Below are 17,780 nucleotides of genomic sequence, written 5' to 3' on the forward strand. Positions count from 1 at the left end.
TATAAAATAAAAGTTAATCGTAATAATTCTTCTTACAGTCAATAGCTATCCAATAATAAAATGAAACATTTTATTATAACTTAATTTTTGATCGATCATTATTCAGTTGGTTATACCTTTCAAGATGTAAAAAGATATTGGAATATCGAGTAATATAATGAATTAAGCACAATAGTTTCACACTTCGTCCTGCATCGCTGGATGGTATGATCGAATGTCATTATCACCTGTCCCACTGACCACGAATTTTCGCAGTAATAGGTAGAACCCTCCGCCGAGGATTAACATTCCTATCCCAGATAAAAGAACGATGGACCAGGCCGGAATAGCAAGACCGCCTTGCAAAAGAAATCAATGATGTCATTTTTATCAGAGAATTATCATCGCTATATGATTCAGTGAATTGATTTCACAAAGCACAATTCGATAGTTATTTTTCAGATATAAAAAACATAACTATTGACATTGTCCTTTACTGAATCGCACATTCAAATGTTCAAGTACTTCCGAGCATATGAGTTTCTCTTATCACAGGTACAAAACGCCCCCGTAGAGCAATGATTTATAATATATATTGGAATTAGGTGAAATGATTGATGCATCATTTTTCCAAATACACTCACTGTAATATCGTCGTGTGATTGTTTTTCTTCCGCGTAGAATTTTACGTCGTGCCTCTGCTTCACTCGTGAATACTCCGAGGATTACTATGATCCATGAAACAATAAACACCATTAATCAATCAAATATTGCGATTTATTTTAATTACTACGGTTTCCAAAGAAACATTAGACACAACGAAGGAATTTACTCACAAAATCCTAGAGCGAGGTAATACAGAATGCTATGTGACCGCATTTTGAAAATTCTCTCAAACGTTTGTGCAGGTACGTCAAAGAGACGAGTAAAATTGGGTGTGAATCAACTTAGTGATAAGGTAGGCAGATAACGGGTAGATTTTTCTTTATCTTTTCTGATACACACCAAGCGCAATTCGTAGGGAGCGCTCATATTAACTCGTTCGAGAAAAACCCATGTGGTTAATTATATCCGAGTATCTTTCAGAATTTGATGCAGATGACCCTATAAATTCAACCGATTTTAATTATCAAATTTGTCTGTTAAATTGCGGAGAAAAATTTGAAGAAAATTCTGGACATTCAGCACCTGCTAAAATAACGTTTTGCAGGAAAGAACAATTTTTTCCTATTAGAACTTTATAAACAAACGAGTGTACTTTTCGAGTCACGGCGACCCAAATTCACGAGTAGGAAAATATTTCACAGGAAAGCTCACCCACAGGAGTTAAATATTGGTAATAGGAGTCACAGGACAGGCAGAATGAAAGTCTGAATAGTCATATATCATTGAACACAATATTTTATTAAGGTCGGGAAAAATTTGGTTTTGACAAAATAATAGGGCGAATGATACGTCATCCTTTCACGACTCCAAGACAATTGTCAATTGCCGTACCTCAATTTTTGCACCAAGCATTGTGAGCTTATTATTTATATCATTCCTTCCACTGTATAAAACAGGCGAGTGCAACTGCTGGCATTCACTGTTGCACATCTCCGTTTCGACGGTTCGAAGAGTAATTGAAATATTTCGAATGCAAATGAAGCATGTAATAAATATAACCCTTTAAAGACGATGTTTTCCATGCTTTGAATATAACTTGAAGTGAATATAAACAGCTGGCACATATACAAGGCATTGACAGGGGTCGATTTTCATCCCTTCATTATTTTTATTATCTCTTCTTCCGTAGAAAAGGGAAACTCCCACTATCTGATCTATTCAGCACTCGATAAACAGGAAATAAATAGTTTTTAGTACATTCCTTCGTTGGAAAATAAATAATTACCCAAAGGAAATGAGCAATTCCTTCTTATTATATCAGTTCAATATCCTCTCTTTTCATATCGCTTAATGTTACATTTAACGAATGAAAAATAATTTCTGAAGCGCAATGGACAATTGGTTTAAGTCGACTTGATTTTTTTGTTTCATTTTCAATATATGACAGAAAATTGAAGCGTGATAGCCAAATTTTCGGTAAGACCTTTTCTATAAATCATTTTCTGCTCTTTAAAAAAAGACTGTCAGCAAAATTGTGCTATCTCTCCTAGTTTCCGAATATTAATCAGAGAATAATTGAAACCTTCCATTCACTCAACTCGACGGACCACTTTCTAATTTCTTCATAAATCACTCAAATGCAAATATTTCTTCACTTCTTTACAATGAAAATATGTAATAACGATTCCACATACAATTCTTTACGACGAAAAACTAAAATTCGGTGGATATCGTTTATTGTGGTAAAGAAATGAAACGCAACAGTTAGAAAGTAATGTTCTAGTAATACTCAAGTAGCTTTAAACAGCTTCTCCGTTGCCTTGAAAGCCTAAGCACTACAATAATCATTTAACTCTTAGACCCCAAGTCATTCTACCAAATGTTTAATATTTGGAAATACATTTTTACAAAGCCTTTTTCACGGAATATTCTTTTCTTTCTTCTCCCATTTTTTGTATTGATTTTTTTTACAAGAAATATATTTACGTATACTCGCGTGTTGAAATACGAATTTATCATTTCATCTATAACTAATACCTATACACTCGCGAAAACTTCATCAAATAGCATTATCTTTTTTCTCTCGAACGAAGAACTTGTTAAAGTATCTTTCGTTTAATACTATGTAATTTCTAATCAGTATTGGATGGCGTGTAATGACTTCGGTGTAATGTCGTGTTGAGTCTAATTTGTATATAGCTTTAATCTAACTATACGTGAAGTTTCTATTATTTAAAATTTAATACATCATGTAAATTCTCTACTCTCTTTTTCTCACTCAAAATGTTCATGTAATGCTTACATCAGTTGATCCAATGATTTTACCAAGCGCAATTTATCGTTCACGGCGTCGAAAATTGAATATATAACGAAGTGCTTGCATAATTATTGTTATTTATATGAGGAATCGCGCTTATCAGCAATCTTAATTGAGTGATTATTTTAATAGTCTTGGCAATATCCTATGACACGATGGCTTCACGCACCCCACGCTGATATCGTATCAAAATACAATTGTCAGTACGGAGCACCCTGAGCACTGTATTTTTTAATTGTATGTTCAATTAATCAATTGTTGTTTTCTTCTAGTTATTTCTCAAGGATAAGGAGTTTTGCGAACGTGTTCATGTTAAAGCTCGACTACTCTGTTTGAATTTGCAGCAACGCATCACTTGATTATCGTTTAAGTATTAATATAAATTGAATAATTATGAATTTACCTAGTGGCTAGCTTGCACTCCTCTCGGACAGTTCTTTTTTCGTCTCATTCAAATGACTTTGTGAATAGTTACTCTTATCGTCGACACATTGTTGTTGGCGCGAAGAGGCCGATTGTACTGTTGAAGTTGACACTATTGCTTGAGGTTTTGAATCGGCATTGGAGAGTGCCTCGGTAAAATTATTTTTCTGAAGAATTTCCTCCTTCACCAAGACTTGTTTGAAGATGGCCAATGTCTTTCGGAGGGTGATGCAAAAACCTCGGGACGCTGGGACTAGAGGAAACTGAGGCAGAATTTTTTCATCTGCAAATTCAAATGTCCAGTGTTAGATATTACTCTTGATAGATGAAATTTAATAAGAGACATTCCATGTCAACCTAGCGAAAGTTAACCGAAGAGGTGAAAAAAAAATACTTAAAAGATTTTTATAGATCGCAAAAAAATGAAGATTTTGACGTGTCATAAATTGACACTAATCAAAATGGCAAAAAATCAAGTTTTAAGACGTGTCATTGACGTGGAAGTCTTCATAGTCAACGAATATTTTTCATACCAATTTGTGAAAAGTCCTTAAATGCTGTTGGAGTCAATGGCGACAATGGATGCTGATTATTATGATGCTCTGAAATCTCCATCCACATATCAAGCCGCTGTAGCAATTTCTCAACGTGTTTCTCAAAATGCCTGATAATGGCTTCTTTAAAAACTGAGGGAGGATGTTGTAAAAGCTTGGTTTGGGCCTGAACCAATTTCAAAACAACCATTTCATTGTACATTCTCGAATTTTCTCGGCCCTGTTGTGAGCCTCTTTGTTTTTCAAAGCCAGCTTCATTGAAATATGGTTCAGACACGAGAATCAAGCCTTGAATTGAGACGATAACTTGAAGAAGTGTAGACGAACTTGTCCATAATTCAGTACCTCGCCCAGCCCAAGTGCCTAAAAGACTGACACACACTTTGCCATCCTCATATAAATTTGGATTTAGTCTGTCACTGCAGTAGGATATGTAATGACAGAGTGGAGGTGCAGCTGGATAATCAGCAGACAATTGGAAATCAAACAAGAACAATCCATCCTCATAAGGCGTCTTTTCAGGTCCTCTGAACATGACTGAATAAAGATCTATCCTATCTTCAAATCCTTTGACCCATATGCCTGGGGGAAGGGAGCTCCTCAATAATTTCAGTTCTTTTGAGACAGTTCTGAAGAAATTAGCCGGATCAGTGGGTTGAAACATTGTTAATTTAAATTTGTGACTATCTGGTGCACTTTCTTCAACAGAAAATCCTTCACCCTCTGCATAATGTGGCATTGGCATTTCAACCAATGATTGAGGAATTTCAATGCTATCAGCATCAGTTCCTGTAGCACTAGCGGCCACAGATGTTTCATTAACGAGTTCGTCATCCTCTTTGATCGCTGGTTTTTTCTGTGGTGAGCCTGTTTTCGCAGCATCTGACAAGGACATTCGTGACAGACCAAATCTCTTTGACACTTCTGCATGTGCGAGGACAAGTTGAGCTTTGATGAGAGTACAAAGTTTGACACAAACATGAGAATTTGCAACATGACAATTTATAAATGTTTCACTGGATAACTTATTTTCTTCTGTTGCTGGAGTATTACTATTGGAAATTGCTGGTGGTGGTGATGTTGAGCGATCAACATTTGGATCCTCAGAGAGTGGAAATTCACCGGCGCTGGAATCACTTGAGCCCGATCCCTTTTTTGATATTTCAGCTGAAAAGAGACCCGAATCCTCGGGATGTGTAGTCTCGTCTTTAGTTTCAATAGTTTCATCGATTGGTGTTATTTCTTGATAAGCATTAACGGCGGTACTGGATTCGAGAGAAGCCCCACCACATTCATGAGTAAATAGTCTATTAACTTGATCAGCAACTCTTTGAGCAACATTAGCACGTCCTCTCTCTCTCACGCGCTCTAACAAACCTTGAAAATTACTTTCATGAAAAAAAGAAGTCCCCATAAGTTTATCCATGTATCTGCAGTCTTTGTACACTTCAAGAAGTTTTCTCATAACTTCAGTTGTTTGTAAAGCTGGATTTTGAGTGAAAATCTCCTCCAATCTTGACATTGCAATTCTGGCTTTTTCAATATGAGCTGCCAATTTGGGTTTAATATTTTCTGTTTGTTCAGTTCCATCATTGTCAGCAATGAAGCAGTCTTCGAGTTCGGTTTCCCAGGAGGCATCGGACGAGACTTCATCCCACAATTCACCTTCATCACTGTCATATTCACCAACTTTATACAGATCCTGAGGCCAACACATGCTCACGTGTCCATCCACCCACCAAACTTTAACTCTACCTTCCGGATAATTATCCAAAACCTGGCCTGCCGTACAGCCAGCGTCTTCTCCCTCAAAATTAGCAATACGAATGACTAGAGTACCGGGACGATACTGAAAATCCGGATGATCTTTTAAATCATAAACTGATACTTCTCGCTCCTCTAGAAACGTTGGCTGTGGACTTTGGCTGGAAGTGTACGTGCGAAACCACTTTATTTTCGCCGTTCTTCCCTGATGATCAACAGACTGTACTACCCCGTACATTCTGGACTCCTCTTTTTGATCAATAACAAAATCACCGGGGAAAAATTCCTTATCATCCAAATGATGAATTGGATAAAGTTGAGTTGAGGGTATGCCAAGCTCCACTGAGCCATCTTGCCACACAACATTGGCTCTTGTATTTGTTGACAAAGTTTCAACGACTATTTTCGAGCCTGTTATCAATGGAGCTGGTGCAACTTTTTTCTTAGCCTTTATCAATTTTTTCTTCTTCAATACTTTGGTCATTAGAGCAGGCCCCTTGTTTTTTTTCTTACCCGTTGACGACATACTAGAGCCACCACTCGACATGGAGGCTGTATCGCTCTGTGATGCTGTGTCCTCAGTATCCCAGTCATCGGAGCTATCGTTATTGCATGCACTAGGAAGCATCAATTTACTGCTGTTGTTTGTATTGTGCTCTTCACTTTTTGCTGTATCCACTTTTCCATCACTCTTCATTAATTTAATTTTTTCTTTCGTGTCGTTGTCTTTGCTATCTTTTTGTTTATTATCAGATATTTTTACACGAGATTTACGTGGACTGTGTTTAGGAACTTGAAATACTTCTCGTTGTTGCTTTCTCCACTGTTCGCGTGTTATAACATTTTCATTTCCTTTTAATAAATAAAAGTCACGATCACCGACCTGCAGTGTCGAGGGCTCAAATACATTGAGCAGCTTCAATTTCTTTAAATCATCACCGTCAACCAAAAATTTTGGCTGCATCTGGTGTGACAAGGCACCATCTTTTGAATAAGCTCTACATTGCCAATGTACACCTACCCAATCAGCTTCTACTTGTTGGACAATAACTTTGGTTTTTTTCTGTGGTTTTGATTTACGTTTAGCCATCATTTCTTTAGTGCATACTATCCATTCAGCATCCTCAAGACACTGAATTGGCCCCCAGAGACACTGGCCAGGATAAAATTCCGATGAATGGGGAAAATCATTGTCACTGTCTCGTCTTTCCTCGAAATGTGCCAACCCCTGTGCATCCATTTCATTAATAACACATTGTGAGCCATCGGGTGTTGCAAGCCACAGCTTAAAATGCACCATACGAATTCCACCAACCCATGAGTCCATACAAACTGCAATGTCTGTTCCGAATTCCTAATCAAGGAGAAATATCATTGTTATTTAAACCAAAAAAAATCAATAAACTTTTTTTGAAAACCTCTGTTATACGACTACATGTAATTCAATGGTTTTGCAAACTGCATTTGTCAATGTGACAATTGAAAAAATTGAAAAATGAAAATATCCAAACCTCTAGGGGAGTCAAGTCTTCACTCTTTATATTTGTGAGCACTTGCTTTGTTCCAATAACCTGCACACAAGCAGTCAACTCAATATCACGACAATAACCCCGCTGTGTATCCTTTCCTTTTATCATTCTCCTCACCACGTCACCGGGCATTAGTGTTCTATCAGCCAAAAGAACCTGTGAAATAATAATTATTATAATAATTCATGATTTTCTTGTCATTGGCATTGTTTTAATGTACCTTTTTGCAATTGACTAGTTCCTCTACTCCGGATGGATGCCACACCACACGTATTTCACCCTTCTTTCTCTTAGGACTCTCTTCACTGTCAGAACTTGATTCAGACAAATCCTGATCATCATTCTCCATGACAATTCCAAATTCAATGTTACCACGTTTATCAACACGATAAACAACATCCTCGTAAAAATATTGCAAATCCACAGGCACGTTAGTGGCCATTTTTCATTCGCCAAATATGTGAGTATAGCTGTGTTGAGTATTGTTATCTTATTAACCCCTGATTAGAATCGGAAATTTTCTTCCAACTTGCGTTGTAGTATCTCTTGACGGGCCGATGATGGCAATCCCTTTGGAGATTGCAGAGCCAATAATTTTATTGATGTTATATCAGTAGCAATTGTAGAACCTCGAATGATACTTTATCCTTATGCCTCTACACTAATATTAAAACTTACATACGATACGGTATTTAACGCCCCACAGCCCAACTTATTCCACTCTCTCTGTGTCCTCTGTCCTCCAAGAGGGACAGCGGGCGGGCGGTTGAATACATATATATTTTATATACACAGTAAATTTTACAGGACTCGCACTGGAGCACGCAGAGAGGTTAATGCGCACAATCCTATGCGCACAACTTTTTGCACATGTAAATTTGCAAGTGCAATATCTTGATAATTATTTGCCAAAAATTCATGGGAACAAATTCCCAAGTTTTTTTGGTTTATTGTTCTTTATCCAAGTATGACACGGAGAATTTAGGGGATGGACATTGTGAGAGTATGAATGTTGACTAAAATGTGTACGAAAAGCTTTCATTTGTTTCATTCTTTTCCAATTAAATTTATTGTCCAGCTCTGCACTGATGTAATAATTACGGTTGATTTTTTAACATGTCATGGCAATGTCCTTACTGCAATTATCACGAGGATTAGGGGCAATGAGATCAAATATATCATTGGCTAAAGGCAGAACTAATTTGGGTGCAAAGGTTAAGAGACATTATTTTTATGGGTAAGTTAAAAATTTGATTCGACAATTTTTGGACTATAAATTTTTATACAGACATGCGCGCTAAAATTCTCTTCGAGAATCGTCGGGCTTTTGTCAATATATCTCTACCATATGTATCCACATATACCCCCACCAGTATTGCCGGATGAACACCACCGCCAAAGGCAATTCGTGATTCTTATTCGTTAACTTGAGGTCAGTGTTACACATGCATTGTCAGTCAGAACTCGCTGGTAACTGACTCTGTGATTATCGCTCCTTTTGGCATGTAAGATTCTTCTATAATAAATGAAAAATGGCAGAGAATATTTCTGACGTTAAGGAGGTGAAGATTAAAGCCCTAGATGCTTTTTTAAAAGAATTTGGCGAAGAAGCTACTCACTGTGTATGTGCACCCGGACGAGTCAATGTCATTGGAGAGCATACAGATTACAATGAAGGATTCGTTTTGCCCATGGTAAATATTGCACTCCTTTTTTTAAAAGTACCACATCAAACAAATTGCACATGTAATGTCCTGTTACAGGTAGGCGATAAAATAGATCGTAAAAATAAAAACCACACACAAAACTACGAGTCATGCTACATCTGCTCAATTTAATTTTAATCACCGGGATTCCCTTTTGCAGTAATAAAAGACAAAAATAAATAAACATTCGATTTGAAAAATCACCCCGTGTGCTACAAACTCTGACGTATGTGATAGAGGATTTAAAGCTGTAAAGGGGTCTTGGAAGGCTTATATCGTCATCAAGATTGTGAAAAAAATTTACACTCATATATTTATAGTCCTCATCAATCAAGTGATAAGAAAATTTGACATTCAAGAGTCATTGAGTTGTTTAGTCTCCATATTTTCTAGGGTTGTTGGAAATTAATGAGAAGTCACAACGAGTTCTTGTTTATGAAACATAAGTCGACATTTGAATTTTTTACTTATTGAATATCACTTTTTGGATCTGGATGGAAGCATTGGAATCCCTCAATCTTCAGACTCTTCAATTCCGATTGAAACTCACGTAGACTGGTCTATCCGTATAAATTCAAATTTTAATCACCTGGGAAACCATTTAGACCCATACCCTCATTTTATTTATGGCCAAGAAAGTATTACAATTAACATCGCTTCGTAACGTTCTCATTATCATATGCTCGCTGCTCGCAGCTTGTTTTATCTTATCTTTCTTTCCCTTATTCCAATTTCTTCCGTGGAGAGGAGATAAACACCAGCGGTACTAGTTTAAATTCCCAAAGTATGCAATTTATATTATCTAATTATAGGCCCTACCGATGGTCACCGTAATCGCAGGGAAGCCCAATGGAACGAATATCTGCACTATTATATCAGCTAGTTCTGCGGTGACGAGTGTCAGTAAAGCCGAATTCGACATCAGTGAACCCGCAGCGATCAAACCCGGCGAGCCAAAATGGGCAAATTATGTCAAAGGATGCATTGTCAATTTTACAAGTACTAGCAATTTTTCTAAAATAACATACGACTAGCCCTAGTTGGTCACCCTCGCGATCCATCAATTGATCACCTCCGCAGGGAAACGGCTCTCGGTTATTGTAAGAAAACCTTTTGTGAAATTATTGCGAAAAATATTTTGCTGTTTCCCTCCTAAGATGATCAATCTAGGGTTAATGATATTTGGGAGAATTCCGTCTTATTAAAAAAAATATATTCGACAGATTCGTTACCAGGTTTCAACGCTGTAGTGATTTCAACAGTGCCAGTGGGTGCTGGCTTGAGTAGTTCTGCAGCTCTGGAAGTAGCGACGTATACTTTTCTAGAAGCAATAACAGGTCAAGTCGCTAATCCTGTTGAAAAGGCCATATCGTGTCAAAAGGCAGAGCATGACTTTGCGGGTGTGCCTTGTGGGATAATGGATCAATTTATCTCGGTAATGGGTCAAGATGGACATGCCCTTTTGCTCGATTGCCGGGATAAATCGGTGATCCAAATACACATGGAAAATCTCAAAGATCATCTATTTTTAATTACCAACTCTAATTCACCACATAAGCTATCATCAAGTGCCTATCGAGATCGTAGAGATGCTTGCTTCGAAGCAGCCAAGATGTTGGGAAAAAATAGTCTTCGAGATGTGTCGCTGGAAGACATCAAGAGTAATGCCCAGTTGACACTATTTTAATCATAATCAAAATCATTGATATCGCTGAATGAGAGAAGAGATGCTGGAGAGATGTCATGTTTGGTTTGGTGGCCGGTTAAATCAATTGAATCCAAACTCAGCATCTCTTGGGAAGTTAGTGATATCGATAATCATTTTTCTGAGCCCCAAATTAATTTGTTCTTTTCAACTACTTCAGCTCTAGAGAAACAAGGAGCTTCGAAAGTTACAATAAACCGTGTACGCCATGTGCTGAATGAAAACTTGCGAACTCAAGCAGCGATGAAAGCACTGCAAGCCGGAGATTATAAAAGACTTGGCGAATTGATGAATGAAAGCCATGATTCACTGCGAGACAATTACGAAGTCTCATCTCCGGAATTGGATACTCTCGTTAATACGGCCAGGAGTGTTGATGGGGTTCTTGGGAGTCGTTTGACTGGAGCTGGTTTTGGTGGCTGCACGATAACTCTGTTGAAGGAGGAATGTATATCAAAAGTGATCAGTAAAATCAAAGACACGTGAGTATTAAAATTTTTTTATTTACAGAATGAGCAATTAATTGTGTTCATCATTATAGATACACTGGTAAAGCGACTTTTTACATGGCAAAACCATCGGCTGGAGCAAGACGCCTGGACTGCCATCGTTGATTTACCATGCTGATTGATATGGTAAAAATAGGCATTATCAATGACATATAGTGAGAGACTTTTATACACAAATATGGAAAAGGTTTTATAAGAATTTACAATAATTTCCAATGGACTATTTTCGATCGTACTTATTGCTGCAATGAAAATGTTATTGTCGATAATAAATGAATGAACCGTTTGCCTGTTAGCGTGTCATTTGATTTACTTTCATTAGAACACATCTTTCAATTTAATTTAATTTACAGACGAGCAGTCATTTTATTTTCAACTTTACAGATACACTAATAAGGCAACATTTTATATGGCAAAACTATCGTCCGGGGAAGACAATTGGATTGTCATCGCTGATTTACATGGTAGAAATAGGAGTTATCAGCCATAAATAGTGAGGGATTCTTGTACACAAATATACATATATATTTGACAAAATATTACATAATTTTGAATTTCAATCGTGTGGCTTATTTCCTAATTTCCGTTCATCTATACGATCTCTTTTCAATCGTAATTAGTGCCGTGTCACTGTGATAGAAGCAACCATTGAGGAATCTAAAAAGGTAACGACACACTAGCTTTTTAAAATCACCACTGCAGTGGAATTACTTTCACTGGTAATAAATGAATAGTAGTTTACCTTTCAGGCTGTCATTTAATTCAGTTTCACTGGAGCAGATCCACATTTCTGACGGTTTAACTCCTTGGAAGATGGCAATGATACTTGGTTTAAGATTAAGAAATATCAATGGTTGGCCCCTTATAAAAAAATCCTGAATCAAATTTTTTATTCCTTTGGCAGCTGTAAAGTCTGCCGCCTGAATGTGTGTCGAATCAATGACAACTGGAACATTATTCCCCAGCCGTGTTCCATGTTTACTTATCATAGCTCTCACATACTCAACACTTGGAAATGCGAGACTTCGATCTGGTGTTATTAGCAAATATTCACAGCCACTTGGGGTCTGAAATTGAAGCGTTCATTAAGATCATTACTCCGCGTTCCTAGTTCATCAGTAAATATTTGCACTAAAGTGAAGCACAGTGAGACAGTCAAAGAACAATCAACAAATTATTTTTCAACTATTTTGCTTTGCGGCACTATTTGTGACTGACCATCATTTTCATGACTTTGAGACTCGGTCGCGCAGATGCATAAAGTAGAAACAGTAGATTAACTCCAATTCCAATGACTATTCCCAATTCCAAATTAACAAAAAGACAACAGATAAAAGTGACTGCCGCCGGCACCAAGTCAATCTCTAGAGGAAAAAAAGACGATAAATCATCGTTCATGACCGGTTTCAGTATATTGAATTGGTACAACCTACTTTTCGTTCTCCACATTGGTTTTATCACGTGAAACTCAACCATGAACAGAACAGCTGCGATAATTACGGCGGCCAGAGCAGATTTTGGAATATAATAGAGATATGGAGTGAGAAATTGGAGAGAGACAAGGACAAGGATACCGGTGTAAACACCACCCAGAGTGGTTTTAACGCCCGATGAGTGGTTCACTGCTCCTCGACTCAGTCCACCACTTACTGGCATTGACGACACGAAAGAGGACATTAAATTACATAGACCAATAGCCAACATTTCTTGGGTTGCATCAATAGGCTTGCCATCAGCTGGAGAATTGAACAATTATCAGGGTTTTTCCTAGGTACGAGGAAACTTGCATGAAACTTATTTATTTTCATTTCTTTCATTCCCATATTCCTGGTAATATGATTCGGTTAATGATGATTTTCATTTAAAGCTCATTTCAACCTAGTTAAATATCCTTCAGGTTCCACCCTTGAGCTTAGGAAATTAAATAAAAAATCATGCAAGTTTCCTACTCGAATATGGAAAATCAATTTTGAAATAAAAACATACAGAAGACTTTAGCAAGTGCAATACTCTCCAATAGACTCAGGAGAGGCACAACGATGCATCCAGATCCTAGTGCGGAGACCATATCTACGAAATTGTACGTTACGTTGCCCTCAGTAGTAGAGAAAGGTGGTAATTGTAGGCTTGGCAAGCCTTCTTTAACGTGACCCGTTAAGATCACCGGTGATGACCCCAACTGACTCTCTAGGTACCAACATGCCCCGGCCGAAATGACAACAACTAATATGTTCCTCGATGTGCTCAAGAACCAGAGGCATGCTTGCATTATTTTTGTGCTAGTTGATGCGACTTTCGTATCCCTTGAGTTTAAAGGAATGTCTTTGACTTTCTGTATAAACATGACAATTATAATAGGCCATCAGCACGAAGAGACCGAAAAAGAAGAGAGAAAAAAAATACTAATAGAAGGTTTATACTGACTCTAAGGATTAATAAGACTCCAATTGAAGTGAGTCCCCATATAGTGTCCCAGATACGGGTGTCACAGATGTGTTCAAAGACATTGTGCCATGTATCCAGAAAATTTCCCCCGGAGATTCGGATCCCGAGGACGTCTTTGATTTGGCTTGTAGCAATGATGATTGCGGCTGCTGATGTAAATCCAACAGAGACTGGACCAGAGATGAAATCAATGAGGAAACCTGTATACATCATACGGCATGATATTGGAAATATATTCCATATTGTTTTCAATTTAAATGTAAATATTTTTCAAACTCTAAACATCGTGCGTATAAAAAAAAATTCCCCGAATTTCACAAATGAATGACGATGTGTAGGCACCTGTTCATCTCAAATTTGGACCAATTGCCATTTTCTGCAGACTTTTTTCAGTGTTTAAATAATGTTTATACAAGTGGGTGAAGTCCAGACATTTGTTTGTGCTATGTTCAACGAATTTTTCGACAAAAACACACTTATTTTAATTTCCCACTTCACAGTAATGTTGACATCTGAGTGATTATCTCAGACCCACTTACCCAATTGGAGAATTCCCATGAGTAATGATACAAGCCCAGATATAAATGCTAATAAAACAGCAAAATTAGGGCCCATATGAGCGCGTGAGAGTGTTTCACGTGTTAGAATAGCAGCAATTGCAGTTGGACCTACAGGTACATCCTTGCTCGATCCGAATATGGTATAAACGAAACACGCCATGAATGATGAGTACAGGCCATACTGAAAAATAATCATCATTAAATTGCTCGTCTCATTTGAATGAGAAAGTTGAAGATGTGGCTATTATACCTGAGGTGGAATACCAGCAACATTCGCATAAGCAATAGCCTGAGGAATGACAGTCAGTCCGACGGTGATTCCAGCAACGAGATCACTGACAATATAATCACTCCGATACCTTGGAAGCCAATCGAGTATTGGTATTCTTCTATAAAGTAATTTTGTTTTGAAGGATCTTCGGACCCTCTGGCATAACCACCGTGTATTCCAGAACATCTCATTTTCCCGGTTTTCATCACTATAGACAACTACAAGTACATATAATACTCGATTATGTCAATATGGTGCCCGTAGCCACACTATGAAAATGATTGAGGTATTCCCTGACCAATGAAGTTAATATTAATTCTTTTTCAGACTTTTGGACAGCCCATACAATTCCAGCAACGTCACAAAAGTCAAAATGTACATGAGGATCAGTCGTTAGCTTATTTGTCATGAGATTTATCAGACCACATTGTAACCATTCAACAATGGGCACAGTTCTATAACGATTAGTTGAATTATCGATAGAATATTTACTTACCATTCAATCGCTTTTCATCCCTCGGGGAGATTTCATTTGCAAAAGTATTCCCAACGATGGTTGTTCCTTCAGGTGAATTGGTAAACCCAGTGAGTCGTACTTCCCGAGCCACCTCCCTCTGATACTCGTCCTTGATCTCGTACCTTGACATCTCTTGATCTGATTTTTCATCAACTGTATATACATGCAGGTTTATTTCTCTGATTTATCATTCGTACAATTCTTCAAATACTTCGTGAAGGCACCTTTGCGGTGAGATACCTACTAGGATTTTTTTTTCTAGAACTGGATGGGCCACAGTTAATTCCTCTGGCAGGTGAAATATCTTAATTCTAAATACATACAACTTCCTTCGGCTGCAACGAAAATTATGAGTATTAAAAGCAAGAGGCATAGTTAAGCACATTGTGCCATAAAATCTGTGGGTAGATGTATGTCAATGAGACATATTGATTAACAACTCGCTTTATTTTATGCCTTTTCCAATGAGGAAGAAATATTCTCCTCATTTTCAGCAGCACTGTTGTAAAAGGGAGAGTCGTAAAAATTATTGTGCTCATCTTGACGGTCGATGTAAATAAAAATCTCATTTTATCATAATGTTAGAACTGACTAAAAACGGTTATTACTGTTTTGCAACTGAATTCTTTCATCTTGTCAGTAGAAATCACCTCCATTTTGAACAATGACTATTCAGTTTAGACAATATAGATATTCTTGGAATGTTGACCAGTATCTCAATTGCTGCCAGTAAATTAAGAACTCGAATTGATAAAAAAAATACGAAAAATAAATGAGAAAAAATACGCACACATCTTGCTAACGAAGAAGACGTTCAACTGCCATTCAGTTGACGGAAATTATTGCACACAACGTGAATCACCAAAATTGTGAAAGGAAGATTCGTTGGGAAGTGAGAGTCCATGCACTAGGTGTACAACAGCACCCCGTCCAGCGTTTATACTGTCCAGAAACTGCCGGTTGTTTCACATAGATCAATTTTGCAGGTGCTCGACTTGCTGCAGCAAAAGATACATCTTCTGAGGGGGTACCCGTAGAATTGCACCACGCATGCGCATCTTTTTCAAAACAACGCCACGTGCTCTGCTATCAATTATATGTATTGACATTGGAGAGAAAGAATGATCATCATTATACACATGGTTCGTTGAGCATTACTCTTTATGTCCATCCTTCGGCGAAAAATAATGTTTATGGACGAAAAAAAGGTAAAATCTTCACGTGAAAAATTACGTTTTTGCACTTCTCAGGAATCATTTATGTAACTTTCAGTGGTATGATCGGTTTTGTCATTTTCGTGATTACGTTGACAAAAAGGGAAAAAAGACAAATCTGCAAGAGATGGAAAATTTTGGACAATTGTGCCACACAAAGACAACATGCGAGATTGCATGCCTGCTCTCCTATTGATCGAATTATGTATTTTCAGTATTCACTGGGAAGAATAAATGAGACTGTTATGAGCACTAGATCCAAGAAATTCCAGGACAAATCAGTAAGGAAGCGGTGAACTGATTCAAATTGATTTTTTAAATTGCCGAATTTGGGAGCGAACATCCCAGAGTCGAGAAGAGATTGAAAAATGTTTGTAATCTTTGTAATGACTTTTCTGGTGAGCCGATTGAAAATTATGAAAAAATTAATAATAAATATTCAGTCAATGGAGCCCAGTTACCGATCCGCTACTGAAATGTCACAATACAAAAAAAATCATTGTATTGATCGTTACCAGATGATTACATAATCGACGAGATTTAGGCTTGAAACCCAGCACTTTAGGATTCGTCGGTATTATTCATGATCACTCGGATGAAACCGCCTCAAAATACAAACTGACAATTCGTGCGGATTGTGTAAATTCAAGGCCAGGCCGGTGATTCCCCAGTGCTTTTTATTCAATCGCGTGAATGAACAGCCACAAAATTGTCGTGAATATCGTACAAATCATTTTACCCCATCATCAAAACGGAGAGAATTGCATAATTAAACTTGTCGACACAAAAATTTCCGTCACTTCATCTTTTAGCTATTTTATAATTGGTTTCTTCAAAGTGATTTTCTTCCGTCAGTAACGAAAAGGAAAAAAATGTTTCATAACAGGTCTTATACAAGTAATTATTTCACGCTTCCTGCAATCAGGGGAGTAATTTTGAGATTGAACAGACGATTGAGCTAACAAAAGTGACTATTGTGCTGATAACGTTCGAATAGTTTGCTATTATTTTCCGGGATTTTTGCGCTATTCGTTAACCATTTGATTATTATAGCGATTAGATTTGCTCCAGCCTTCGCTAATGCTGTTTCGATTTTTCCATTGATTGATTGATTTTACATAGCCTTCGATTAAAATTTACTTTTTTTGTGTATAACTATAATTGTATTAAATGCATGGGCATTGCAATACTATTGCAGACTGCTGACTAATGCCTATTAATGACTTTATTGAAAACAAAAACAATGTAGTTGTACCGATTTTCCGCATCGTACCACTATGACAAAGTGTAGTTGGGGGTTTAAGTTTGCGGGGTATGCTGGGGGGATAAAAGAGATTGTGTCTTTGATCGTTAGTTGAAAGACTATTGGAATAATAGAGTATTCATTCAGTACATCGGTTTTTAAAAGAACACAGGTTGCATTTGTTGGGAAAGAGAAGGAGAAAATTAACTAACAGAGCAAAATGAAAATTGGAAACCGAATTTTTGGCGCAATTCTCGCAAATGTTTTTTACTCATATTTTATTGGCAGTACAACGGAAGTATGGATGAGAATAATAATTTTGCAGTTAGTAGAACAGACCCAGGGAGATGAAAAGGATGAGCCAAGTATAATTGTTAAAAAAATAAATAAACAAAGCATTCGTAATCACCATATCACATGACACGTGAGCTCTCTGCT

The 17,780-nt window shown here is 37.3% G+C and overlaps 4 protein-coding genes across 5 annotated transcripts; 1 reads left to right on the forward strand and 3 right to left on the reverse strand.

The window, feature by feature from the left end:
* Positions 1-46: 46 nt before the first annotated feature.
* On the reverse strand, positions 47-955 carry LOC135160737 (uncharacterized). Its single transcript, XM_064117621.1, has 3 exons — positions 816-955; positions 624-707; positions 47-338 (listed from the first exon to the last, which is right to left on the reverse strand). The coding sequence occupies exons 1-3, from the start codon at positions 856-858 to the stop codon at positions 178-180; spliced, it is 288 nt and encodes a 95-aa protein (XP_063973691.1). The 5' UTR covers positions 859-955; the 3' UTR covers positions 47-177.
* Positions 950-7,984, reverse strand: LOC135160120 ((E3-independent) E2 ubiquitin-conjugating enzyme UBE2O). 2 transcript variants are annotated; one of them, XM_064116323.1, is made up of 5 exons: positions 7,393-7,925; positions 7,155-7,328; positions 3,859-6,997; positions 3,306-3,608; positions 950-1,083 (listed from the first exon to the last, which is right to left on the reverse strand). In XM_064116323.1, exons 1-4 carry the CDS (start codon positions 7,612-7,614, stop codon positions 3,313-3,315), a joined length of 3,831 nt encoding a protein of 1,276 aa, XP_063972393.1. In that variant the 5' UTR covers positions 7,615-7,925; the 3' UTR covers positions 950-1,083; positions 3,306-3,312. The 2 variants fall into 2 exon arrangements, with proteins under 2 accessions (XP_063972393.1, XP_063972384.1); XM_064116314.1 differs by lacking the exon at positions 950-1,083 and having other exon boundaries at positions 1,365-3,608; positions 7,393-7,742; positions 7,851-7,984.
* Positions 7,985-8,264: 280 nt separating this feature from the next.
* On the forward strand, positions 8,265-11,652 carry LOC135160451 (galactokinase-like). The gene is made up of 7 exons (XM_064116994.1): positions 8,265-8,409; positions 8,546-8,866; positions 9,691-9,877; positions 10,102-10,539; positions 10,744-11,065; positions 11,125-11,218; positions 11,477-11,652. The coding sequence occupies exons 2-6, from the start codon at positions 8,705-8,707 to the stop codon at positions 11,195-11,197; spliced, it is 1,182 nt and encodes a 393-aa protein (XP_063973064.1). The 5' UTR covers positions 8,265-8,409; positions 8,546-8,704; the 3' UTR covers positions 11,198-11,218; positions 11,477-11,652.
* LOC135160204 (sodium-independent sulfate anion transporter-like) lies at positions 11,067-15,874 on the reverse strand. The gene is made up of 11 exons (XM_064116515.1): positions 15,676-15,874; positions 15,130-15,220; positions 14,865-15,038; positions 14,348-14,586; positions 14,077-14,278; positions 13,517-13,737; positions 13,079-13,424; positions 12,526-12,828; positions 12,311-12,456; positions 11,835-12,159; positions 11,067-11,749 (listed from the first exon to the last, which is right to left on the reverse strand). The coding sequence occupies exons 3-11, from the start codon at positions 15,013-15,015 to the stop codon at positions 11,709-11,711; spliced, it is 1,974 nt and encodes a 657-aa protein (XP_063972585.1). The 5' UTR covers positions 15,016-15,038; positions 15,130-15,220; positions 15,676-15,874; the 3' UTR covers positions 11,067-11,708.
* Between the last annotated feature and the right edge of the window lie 1,906 nt (positions 15,875-17,780).

Source organism: Diachasmimorpha longicaudata, chromosome 1, assembly GCF_034640455.1.
Source record: "Diachasmimorpha longicaudata isolate KC_UGA_2023 chromosome 1, iyDiaLong2, whole genome shotgun sequence".
NCBI classification, from domain to species: domain Eukaryota; kingdom Metazoa; phylum Arthropoda; class Insecta; order Hymenoptera; family Braconidae; genus Diachasmimorpha; species Diachasmimorpha longicaudata.